This window comes from Montipora foliosa, unplaced genomic scaffold, assembly GCF_036669935.1.
Source record: "Montipora foliosa isolate CH-2021 unplaced genomic scaffold, ASM3666993v2 scaffold_430, whole genome shotgun sequence".
Classification (NCBI taxonomy): Eukaryota; Metazoa; Cnidaria; class Anthozoa; order Scleractinia; family Acroporidae; genus Montipora; species Montipora foliosa.
Window position 1 is genome coordinate 18,015 of NW_027179735.1, and position 11,986 is coordinate 30,000.

Genomic DNA, 11,986 nt, shown 5'->3' on the forward strand with positions numbered 1-11,986 from the left:
CTCCATATATGTACCTTGCAATCAATGATAACAAACTATTGCTAGTGTTAGGGAAGAGCCATCGCATGCTAATTAGACAAAACGTAAACGGCGATTTCCCTATAGATAGGACTTGATTTTGATTACCACGGAGAAGAATCGTGCGAATACAAGAGTCTTGAAAGCTTTCACGAGCATGAGCAGCAGAGGTCTAGTGATGACGTCACAGATGAAAAACTGGTTGAGTCACAAAGTGGCTGTGGTGATGACGTCATCGCGTTTTTAATTAAATACCTGGGGCCTGTTCCTCAAAAGTCCCGAAAACTTTACGGGACCGAAAAGTCATTTGTGAGACTGCCAACAGCTTGTTTTGGAAAGCCAATCTTTTAACATGTTTTCAAGGTAACAAAAAGGAAAAATAGCTGTGAAGTTTGACGAATTAAATGCTTTCCGTTCATGAGTTACAAAGGAAATTGTGACACCCGAAAATGGCCTGTAACGTTTCGGGACTTTCGAGAAACGGCCCCCTGGGGCCCGTTTCTCAAAAGTCCCGAAAACTTTTCGGGACCGAAAAGTCATTTGTGAGACTGCCAACAGCTTGTTTTGGAAAGCCGATCTTTTAACATGTTTTTTTAGGTAACGAAAAGAAAAAAGACTGTGAAGTGTGACGACTTAAATTTTCCTCCGTTCTTGAAAAACAAACGGAATTGTGACACCCGAAAACGAAAGTTTCGGGACTTTCGACGGAAACGGGCCCTTGGGCCTTTTGATGAGGGAGGAAAACCAGAATACCCGGAGAAAAACCCTCGGAGTCAGATTGAGATCAACGAAAACTAAGCCCACATGTGATTCGAGGCCAGGGGATTTTTTTTTTTTTTGTATTTTACTGATATTTATTGATTTCCAGTTTTACATACAATTTTACTACACACTACTCTCACTTACTACCCTACTACACTCACTTACACTCACTACACTCACATACACACTACACATACACCTCTTCATCATTTTTTTACATTGTAAACAATTTTTTCCCGCATATACGTACAGCAGTGGTACCACTGCACATTATTGTACTTTGTATTTGCCCCATTTTATATTGTGAGCTGACATTTTATTATTAGATTTGGCTATAATTGTTTCAAGTTGGTAAATCATTTTAATTTTGGAGTCTAACACTCTAATTGAAGGTAAAAAACGTTTTTGTTCGAGGCCAGGGTTGAAAATATTTTCCTTCTTCGCTATCAAAAGTGAAAGAGAGGTTTACTCTTTCCGGTTAGACGTAGGTTTCTCTCTCCCAGAAAGTGGATTTACTCCGAGTTGTACGCACCAAATCACCGAGACACTTGCGAAACTGATTGGTCAATAACATATAAAGCCACGGATTAATGGCGCTATTAGCGTGTCCACACCAAAAGAGAATCGACATCATGAATCGGGGTGACGAAGAATGAAGCTCTTCGTTAAAGGCCAAAATGAGGTGATAGGTGTTCGCAGGGAGCCAGCAAACTGCAAAAGCAGCGGTCACTATCACGAGCGTGCGCACAATCTTCTTCTTCACTTCATGTCGCCGTTTTTGAACATCTCGTAACGATTTTTCCCCAGGTAACTTTTGAAGCCACAGGTTGCAACAAACTAAGCAGTACAGTATTGATATTGTTAGCAAGGGAATCAAATATGTGGTAAGAAATAGGTACGTGTAAAATCCAGTAACACCCTTCTGAAAATCACCAAACACTTCTTCAAACATGGGTTCGCAATATGATCCTACCCCGTCGTGTTCCCTTACCGTCCATAAAACTCCCGCTGGGATCATGAGAATCACTGAAGACATCCAAATCAAAGAAGTAAGTACTTTTACCTGACGAAATGAGGGAAAACGGCTCATTGGGAAGACAACCGCAAGAAAACGATCCAACGCCATCAACGTGAGACTAAAGATGGACGCGGTTATGCTAACATGGAAAACAGCGTATACAGCTTTGCATGTGATTTGACCGAGAACACCAGGAAGCCATTTGGAATCCGTGTAAGGCATTGCTAAGGTGGCAGGCAAGACGGTCAATGTTATTATTAGATCCGCGATCGCCATATTTACAAATAAGAAGCTGGTCAGTCTCCTCGTTTCCTGTCGCCTCGTAACGATGAAAATGAGAAGAGAATTTCCTGCCAGAGCGCAGATCACGGTTATGGAGTATAACACAGTCATTGCTGTTATCTGTGTGTCGGTGAGCCATAATGGATAGTCACTGTCAGCTGTGGAATTTCCTGTTTAAGTAACATAAATTCACACAGTCAAATTAATGGTACGTTAAAAGCGTGTTTATTTCAGCGGACGCAAGCTTAGGAAACGTCCGTCGCCCGCCGTCTTGAATTCTTGAAACCAAGGAGGTGTTACAGCAGAACTGTGAAGGTGGCGGTAACCTTAACCCTGTTATGGGTCGCAGATGTGTACCCGTGTAGTTTGTTTTCACGCGCTTTTTCGAGCAGTTTTTTATACCTTGTATTTTACGGATTCAAGTAAACTTCAGGTTTAGACCTTACGGTTTCATTACGGTTTATTCACTTACGGTACTTTCTTACGGCCTTAAGAAACAACAAGGAGCTTGTTCACGTTAAAGAACACAGACTTTTCGTTACCTCACCTCACCTCACCTCACCTCACCTCAACTTATCTCACCTTACCTCACCCCGCTTCGCCTCCAAGATTCATTCAGGACATTGGACGATTCATGTATAGTCTTAGAAGTTTTGTTATCGTTTGAATGATGTGCGTAGACGAAATGTGTGAGTTATTAAAACTAAAGATTTAACTCGTATGAAGTTTTACGGCTGTTCAATGTGTTCGTAGAAGAGCATCTTCGATAGTTCTGCGATCATAAGAGCGTTTTGGTTGGAAAGAGAAAACTACTACAATCACGGTAGGGGATGGACGAGGCGATACCCGGATTGTAAGACAGTCAAAGAGGAGTAAAGACTTTTCGCGGTGGGACGTTTTGCACAGAAGTTTTCAACTTTTAAGTTTTGGCCTACAGTAGGCTGCATTAACAATTTTCATATAAATCGGAGCAAAATAGAACTTTTACCCATTTACAGATGGGACACAACACAAAGTCTCCTCAATTAATTATTATTCAAAGATCCTGCATGTCGGTTTGGCAGGAATTGAATCCCCGTTCTTTTTCATAGTAGTCCATTCCCCTCTCTACCCCCAATAATTTTTTTTTTTATCTCGGAAGAATTTTACAAATAAAAATGTGAAATGAAGCTTGGATGTTTCTTCCCATATTAATGGTGCAATTTTTTTTCTTGCTTTTCTTACGAGGAAGCTCAAACCAGTTTCAATTCTTTCAACGAAGTGTACCACTGAGAAGGATTGAATCCAGACAATTGTTTCACAAAGTGGCAATTTTATGGTACCCTATGAAGAATCCAATAATTGCTTACAAAACCATGCAATGCATTCTTTGAACCAGATCCATAGCCATCTTTACTATTGAAATTTGAGAAGGAATGAATCCAGACAATTGTTTCACAAAGCGGCAATTTTATGGCACCATATTAAAGGGGTTATGTCACGTTATTTTAGGGTGCTTATGGGAGATGAGTGTGACGTGGAATCCTTTACTGATAATACTATCGTTACATCACAAACAAGATGAATTTGAGGAAAACGACCTTTATCCAGGCTACTTGCCATAACTTGAAAAAAGTCGGGCCGATTTTTTTCACGATCACCCAAATGCAATCCTATTCAATCTCGTCCATTTGTGTTCATCGATGCTCCTCTTTCCTTTTGCTGGATTTCATTTATGTTGTTCGACAGTTTTAAGTGGTTATTGCAATGTTTCATTCTACTTTTTTCGTGTAATGAAATTACATCATTTTGACATAGCCCATTTAAGAAACCCATAATTTCTTTAAATAACATTCACCTTCAAAATTGAAAGTTTTGTTTGGGTCGTTCTGCATCGATTCTAGATAATTTAACTTAACAGAGAGTTTTATCTTTGCTTGCTAATCACTCATTTTCCAACAAAAAAATTGTGGCCAATGTCTCCCATGACTTTTAGCTCGTGGAGAGCTATCGGGATGGTTGTCGAATCAGGCTGTCAGGCGTAAACAATGGAAAGTTTGTAATCGATTTCTGAATCGTCTCAAGTTTGGCAGGCGCATTCATGCATTCGTTAAATGGTCGTTAAGGCGACAGGCGCATTCATGCATTCGTAAAAACAGAAAAATGTATTACACTGCATTTGTAACCACTCTATAGGCTTGATAATTCGCTGTATCACCTCTCTGACGCAGTATCTTACTTAATCCACGAGCTTACCACAGGATATCTTTGACTGAGATACGGTAGTAGCGTTAAGAGACAAAATGAAAAGTGTTTTAGGTGACTCTTTTGTTCCCGTGGTAACGTATTACGTCTCATTAATGCGTGCATCTTGTTAAACAATTATTGGTTTTTCATTTTGTACCATAACATTGCCATTACCGCATAAGTCTTCCGATTGCGTAAACTTCACAGCAAAATACGTGACAAGATTAATTTTCATAGTTAGGTTCATTAAAAATCCATCTGATTATTTTATAAAGTCTGAAACTTAACAACGACGTCCGATTGTGAGTTTGCAAGCATTTGAATGAAAGGATTCGCGATATTGATATTCATTTCGCAAATTCCATCTAGTGGTAAATCCGAAAAAACCTCAAAGATTCAGGTCGCAACAATTCAAGATGAAATAGTTGGGGGAAAAGAAGCTGGACAAAACCTCGAAGCTAACGTACCGCCACTATATGGACAAGTAACAAAAGTGGAAAAAGAATCTCAGTAGTTTTTTAATCATTGGTACCTTCTCTTTGAACAAAGACACTTGTTAACGAGAAAATCGTGCGTCCCTAATTAGTGTTTTGCAAAGCTGCGGTTTGATGTCTCGGATCACAACAAATTTAATAACTTAAGCCTGCGAAACTCAGATATCAAGATAACCTTGAAGGACCTCATGAAGACAGGCCCCAAAACGTTTTCGTTAGAATTTTTTAACGTCATTTTCCTTGAAATAGACGGCTAAATGAAGGAATGAACTAACGGTCCTTTCTATTATTCCTATTTACATGTCTTTTGCTTCAACAACCTGAGTTTCATAAGTTTGTGAACGCGTACAACAGAAACATTCAGGAGATGTTTGTAGACAAGGTTTTGAGTCGGATTACTTTTAAAGATATTGTAACAGTAACAATTGAAACATCCTTTCGCCTAAAACCGGCCTTGACTTTGTCACGCTTCTTCAAACGGAAGCGACCTTCGCAGGTCTGTGTTGATGAATTTCATCGGTAGACTTCTTTAGACAAGAATTTAAAAGTAATCCCTTTTTCGGAACAAACAGACTAAAAATCCAACGCTCGAAACTACGTACCGTCTGGGTCATCAAACGGCGACTTTCTGTTATTTGTCAAATAAAGTTGTTTCTATTCGCCAGCCGCCTGCACTTTGAAAAGCTCTTTCGTTCAAACGACTGTAGAGCAGAGACTTTGCTTACAAATTGGGTATATTTAGTCTTTTTTTAGAGATTTATTCGATTATTCCAATATAAGGGTCACATTTTCAGAGACACCCTCAGGCTTTGCCTCCTTCGATAGATATGTATTTGTAAACAAAAACAAGCTGTTAATTTATTGTTTTAAAGATTCTCTACGTTGCCTGCCTTCTCAGTAACAACTGTGTCGATACTTTGAATAACTCATTGTTACGTCAAAGACACTTACCGTAAGAACCATTCATTTTCTACAGATGTAAACAGCTCACGCTGTTAACAGTTCAATGTGCTCTTCGAGATCAATTCCTTGTCGTGCGTCAGATCAAAGATCTGGCCTAAGGCGACCCACTGTCATGTACAAGCATATGTCTCTTTGCATAGGTCATTCGTTGTCATGAAACAGGAAGTACTAAGAAAAACGACCCCTATCGCCAGTAATTCCATCAATCGTAACGCCAAGAGAGAAGAAGAAGCGCCTTTGCCACGTGAGCACCATATCTGATTAGAGATACTTCCCATTCTCGTTCCCAGAGCCCTCCGTTTCTGTCGGTCGCCGACCACGTGACCAAAAGAAACGGAGGGCTCTGGGGACGAGAATGACAACTTTCGAGGATATAATGGAGTTTCGGTTATTGTACGCAACCTCAGAAATTTGAAACCATACTGGATAATTACTGAGATTGCGCGTCGTTCAACCAACAGAGTTTTCAAGCAAGTAACACTGGACAATACTCCTTTCGGTGTACGTTCTATCAAACTGGTGTAATTACAAATAATTAATTGAGAAACTAAATTGTGAAAAAGAGCAGATACAACGTAGATTTGATTTAGTAAAGTACTATATTTCAGCTGGCCAAACCAGCCCTCTTCAGCTAGTACTAATTAATAATTAGACCCGTAGCCCGCAAGGGCCACGGGTCAATTGACCCGTGGCCCTTGAGGGCGAAGGGTCTAATTGTTTTAGTATCACCCAACTAGTCGGACAGAAAAGGCAACAATAAAGTTCGCAAATGCAAGTTGAAGAAATATTTATTTGGAAATAAAACGAAAGAAAGCGTGACGCTTTTCGCTACTCGAAGGACTGTTAGTAATACCTGTAGTCCTCTAGTAGCGTAGCCAATTAAAATGCAGGATTTGCATTAGTCCACTAGTTGGGTGATACTAATGAGAGTTAGATAACTCTCCTTGTAGGTAACTCTCATTGTTTGGTTCGGCAGAAACCGGGCTAGTATTTTCAACCCGGGCAAACGGGCTGAAAAATCCGCAAAAAGTCCATGTAATCGAAATGAAATTTCAGCCCGGGCTGAAAAAGGAAAGTGAGCATGCGCGTCGACTGTGTTTTCGAATCTCAGTAATTTTCCCATGCATGCAAATTTTCAGAGTTCGACACACTACATTTACAGCTAAAATACATTGCATATACAGATACACGACTAAATACACAATATTTAAGGATATACTAATTAAAAAGAAAAGCCCCTGTACAAAATGCTGTCTTGCATTCTCTGGTTTAAAACCAGAAACCTAAGTGATACGGATAAAACCAGGTAGCGGATTTCGCAACTTAGCAGATACGTAACAAAAGAACTAAGGGAATAACTGGTTGTTTTTGGTTTATTGAGGGACAGAATGTAATTTCTGCGAAGATCATGCATAAGAATATTTTGAATGCGCTTATTGCATAGAGATGTAGAGTTTGACTTAAGTGGTAAGAGGACAGGTAATTTGCAAATATAGATCTCAGTATTCCCTTATTTACATTATACCGCCGTTTCTTTGACAAGAACTTACGAAAGGCCAGTTTTTCGCTACGAGGATAACAGCGAAAACTACTTTCTTGCGAATTTTCTAGAATAAAAACTTCTTCAAAAATCAAAAGTCTACGTTAACAGCACACACCAGGGTTACTCCTTCGTATCTGGCTAGAGATCTTTTTCTCGCTACTTTTTCCTCCGGCCGCGCTTTAGCCATTTGATGAGGGCCAGTCACGTGCTTCTCATTTTGCCTCGTTCATGGCCAAAAATAATTCTGCGTAATTTTTGCCATTCCATGCGAAAAGCTGAAATTTGCGTTTTGTTTTATTTTAGCTCATTCTTGCTTGTAAGCTACAGGTATCGAATAGAGCGGCAAGTTAGAATAAGGTAATTTTCAAGCTTTTATGATAAGGAAAAACTTGCCGTCTACCGATTGACACTTAAATGGAATGCTAAATTTATCCATTGTCGGGGATTGACCTTTGCTTTTGAACGCAAGAAAGCTCTTGAATCAGTTGAAAAACACACGTTTCTTCCGAGGCAACAAGAGTTCAAACGAATGTTACTTTCTAATAGTTGAAAAATAAATTGCCCGTTAAAAATACCGAAGCAAAGGCTTGTTTTATTAGTTCAAAATTTACTGAGCAAAACAAAATCCCCAATAAAACAAAACATTATTAAATGGCTTAATTTGCCAAACAATAATTGAGAATGGAATTCCGATGCCGGCTACACTGCACATTTCTGTTTCAAGAAATCTAAGAGAAAGTACCGTTTTCTTTGATGTTGATCTGCACCGACGAGACTCTGCTCCGATTGGCTATTGCCATGGTTCAAAGAGGAAAGTCATTTGTCGGAAGCTTCTGATCTCAATGATTGACAGCCGGTCACAAATGAAAGCGGGAACTTGCTCTTTTTATCTCCACAGCAGTGAGTTTTCACTCTCAAAGTACATCGTTGGTTATGGCTTCTTACAGTGAAAACTTGCCAACTGCACTTCCTCCCTCGACGAGTCAACCATCAACTTTGCCACCAGAAACACCAGTTTCCAGCCAGCCTCTGTCTTTTTCAATTTCTCGTATCCTGGGCTTGGAAGACAGCATCTCCCAACATGAATACTCCACTATTTATGGTATGTCGAACTTTCCAATATTTTAAAAATGTTTCAATTCTACCGAATTGTTGGGCCAAACTACGAGATTCTTAATTCAGCTTTCTCAAATTTCAGTGATTGAAAACTACCTTTTTTGTGCGATTTAACAATTGGGAAAAGAGCGTTGCGCGAACTACAGGGCAATAGTAAAGGATTTTTCTAGTTTTCGTCAAAATATCAAGAACACAATGATTGATACTTATTATAGAGTTACTCAGTAATTCCCGAAGTTTTGTGATTATATTATCTTTTACTACTATTTAATTAATGAAGTAATACTTTTTCAACTAAAACAGCTACTTTGTAAACATATTCCTTCTGCTCTCATTCTTCTTTTGGATCACCTACTCGGTTAGTTATATGAAATATTTAGGTGACCCGAACTCTACACAATGATCCTTAATTTAAAGAAAAATTATTTATTTCTATCACAATCTTTTACTTTAACTTTGGGTCTAAAAGCTCTAGGTCTAATTAGGTCTAAGGTAAGCTTTAATGAATGTTTAGGTTTCTTTCTGTATTGGTAAAACAGAGACCTGTGTTTCGTACCTGCCGCTTTCGGTTCAATTTGCATGATAATGTGAAGAAAGAGGAAGCCCAGTTTTTAAAAGCGCACTGCTTACATTCACAAACTTTCCGATGCAATTTTTATACGTTGTTAATAAGAATTACACTAAATCGAACTGAAATCAAGTCAAGTCAAGTCAATTTTTTATTAAAACTCACACAATTCAGTGTTTTTAAATCTAAGCTAACTAATCTCGCTGGATTGACCAGGATTGTAGTTATAATCTCGTATTCAGTATAAACGTGCGTTTGGCAGTCGCTTTGAAACCAAAGGAGAAGGGCAGGGAAAAAAACCTTATCATAACAAACAATCATGATATGCGCGATTGTCATTTGCGCATACGACGTATCAATGAGCGTATGACGTAATTCAAGATGGCGCTGAAAAAGCAGACGACCGTGATCATGATATATATACCCAGGATTAGAAATTCCGTTCTCTTAATGTCGAACGCAATAAGCATATAAGGTGAAAGACCTGCGGATGTTTGCATATAGAATATTAAAGAATAATTACGAAAAATTGTCTTTTCCGATGTCGAAAAGCTCTTGTAATGTTTGAAGTCTGCATAGGCATTGAATTGTAAAGGTAACATTGAAGTATTGCTCTCCACTCTGAGAATCTGAGATTGACCGTATATGTTAAAGACCACTTAATCGGATTAGCTTAATAGCTTAAGCAGTCGGCTCGCCCATATATGTACAAAGATCTAGTGAGTCCGAAAGACTAATAGTATGCGCCAAAAGCGGAAGTCTTTTTTTCTTTTTCAGGAAGGTATCTCTTAATTAAGTGCACCATAGTGGAGAAAAGAATCATGGCTTTGAATTTGTTTCCTTTCAGGTAATGACAACTACATTTATGGTCAAGAAAGAAGCGCCAACACAAACCAGCAGAAGTCCGACGGTTCGCGGAACACTGACTCCAAAAACCCGAGTACAGAGGGCGACAGCGGAGGCACTAAGAAAAGTCGGCGGAGCTCCGATCGTCTGCCCAGCATTGATTCCGACAATCCGAGCTCAGAGGGCGACAGCGGTCGGGAAAGCGACACTGGCCGATCAAGCTCGAGTTCCGCCGGACGACCGAAAAAGCGGAATCAGCGAACAACATTTTCATCAATAGAATTGAAGGAGTTGGAACACGTGTTTGCTAAGCGGCCATACTTGATGTCAGAAGATGAGGACGAACTCGTGCGGAAACTCGGACTGACAAGAAGAAACGTGAGGGTAAGTTCTGTTCTATGCCTCTCCCTTTGTCGTTGATAACAATTGTTATATCTCTCAGACGTGAGCTGTTATTGGCTAAATTCGCCAGCCGCATGCTACAGTACGGCCCGCTAAATTTGAAATTTCAATAAAGCATTCTCTAGCAAGGTTATCATGTCGTTTCTGTTACATAAACTTGTAAAGAGCTGTTTGAATTTTGCAGCAAATATTTCAAACAGCCAAGAAGATTTCGTTTTTCGGATTTTGTCACAGCAATCTTTGTGGCAGTTGAACCTTTCACTTGATTTCAACTCGTTTCCTTTCCCGTGCGGCTGATTACCACAGAGATATGATAAACATCTTACTAAGCTCGTTTTTCTCGGTTCGTAATGCAAAATTACAAATCCTGGTACAAATCCTGGTTTTTTCCAGTTGATTCATGGCCAGCACAATTCGCGCTTGTGCCGTTAATCAGCGGGAAAAAACTCGGTCCGTAATTTTACAGTACGGACAGAGGAGAAGAGGTCAGTAAAAGGTATTTACTATTTCGACTTACGACTTACGTCTTACGTGGAGCGTGGCTCTTCTATGCTTTTTCCTTTGTATGTCAATTATTGACACAAACGATTGCGTGATAAAGAAGCATAGGTGTCAGATGTCGCCATCGTATGTCACGTTCTTGTATCATCTAAGAGACAAAAACTTAGTCGACGGGGACAAACAGTTTGGTCGGAGGAGAAGAAAAGACATTCTACGGTCTTTTCATTCATCCATACCCTTGAATGTGTGGAACTTGTTCACGTGACGTCACCGTTTCAAACTAATCCTCCTGGCCCCAATTGTTCAAAAGGTGAATACTGCTATCCACTGGATAAATCACTATCCATTGGATAACTCAATTGGTTTTGCTAGCGTTTATCCGCTGGATAGTGATTTATCCGCTGGATAGCATTATCCATCTTTTGAACAACCGAGGCCAGGAATTTAACTTTAAAGTGTTTTTACATGACGTCACGGTGGAGGAGTAAAAGAAAGAAACGGCGAGACAGCGGCCATTTTAAAGGAGTGAAATATTCTTTTGGGATTAAATTTTGTTTTTAAGAAAATTCTTCCTTTTGTTTTAATATGCAAATATGGCTGCTGGTTACATGAGCGAACAGAACCCAATTCGTTTGCCTCTGATTAGACGGCCATGTTGGTGTACAAAACAAAAGCAAAATGTCGCTCGCGTTTTGCATAATAATAGCGCCAAATTCCCAGACTTTTTCGCTATAATAATTGTTCAGTAACCCAACATGGCTGCAATGTTGTCAGGTGCAAGCCAAGGATTACTGTGGTCGCCAATTGTTTCATTATTTAATTATGTCCTTTTTGTTTCCTTAGTTCTGGTTTCAAAATCGACGTGCCAAGTTGAAGAGACAGGAGAGAGCAATCGCTTATGCTACTGCGACTGGTTTGCCGCTTTACCAGATCCAGTCGTCTTTTATGAGAGAGTCACAGTCTTCGGCGAGTTCGGGACACTTTACACATGCGCACTTTCACAAACCACACGCTACTCTCAACAACACCGAATATTCGATAGACGCGATGGAGAAAGCATTTTGTCCTTGTTGTTCCGTTCAGTCAAACTGGTTTCCAGTCGGACATGTCAGTTCATCATCACGCCAAGATTACTTGGCACACCCTTCAAGCCTGTTTTATCAATGAAGTATTTCCTCCACTTAATAGCTATCATTTCCATTGCGCATGCCTGTTATCTATACTATGTTGCGTGACTAACATTTCTG

General features: G+C 39.6%; 2 protein-coding genes across 3 annotated transcripts in view; one reads left to right on the forward strand and one right to left on the reverse strand.

Moving 5' to 3' along the window:
- Positions 1 to 338: 338 nt before the first annotated feature.
- Positions 339 to 6,014, reverse strand: LOC137988829 (prolactin-releasing peptide receptor-like). Of its 2 annotated transcripts, none has more exons than XM_068834785.1 (2): positions 5,752 to 6,014; positions 339 to 2,250 (listed from the first exon to the last, which is right to left on the reverse strand). In XM_068834785.1, exons 1-2 carry the CDS (start codon positions 5,765 to 5,767, stop codon positions 1,259 to 1,261), a joined length of 1,008 nt encoding a protein of 335 aa, XP_068690886.1. In that variant the 5' UTR covers positions 5,768 to 6,014; the 3' UTR covers positions 339 to 1,258. The 2 variants fall into 2 exon arrangements, with proteins under 2 accessions (XP_068690886.1, XP_068690887.1); XM_068834786.1 differs by lacking the exon at positions 5,752 to 6,014 and adding an exon at positions 5,403 to 5,499.
- A 2,225-nt stretch (positions 6,015 to 8,239) lies between these two features.
- The window catches only part of LOC137988828 (barH-like 2 homeobox protein), a 3,779-nt gene continuing 32 nt past the window's right edge, over positions 8,240 to 11,986 (forward strand). Inside the window, exons 1-3 of the mRNA XM_068834784.1 lie at positions 8,240 to 8,408; positions 9,838 to 10,220; positions 11,583 to 11,986. The exon at positions 11,583 to 11,986 is cut by the window's right edge and continues 32 nt beyond it. Of these exons, the coding sequence (XP_068690885.1) occupies positions 8,240 to 8,408; positions 9,838 to 10,220; positions 11,583 to 11,906 (876 nt within the window). The 3' untranslated portion in view covers positions 11,907 to 11,986. The remainder of the gene's footprint in view (positions 8,409 to 9,837; positions 10,221 to 11,582) is intronic.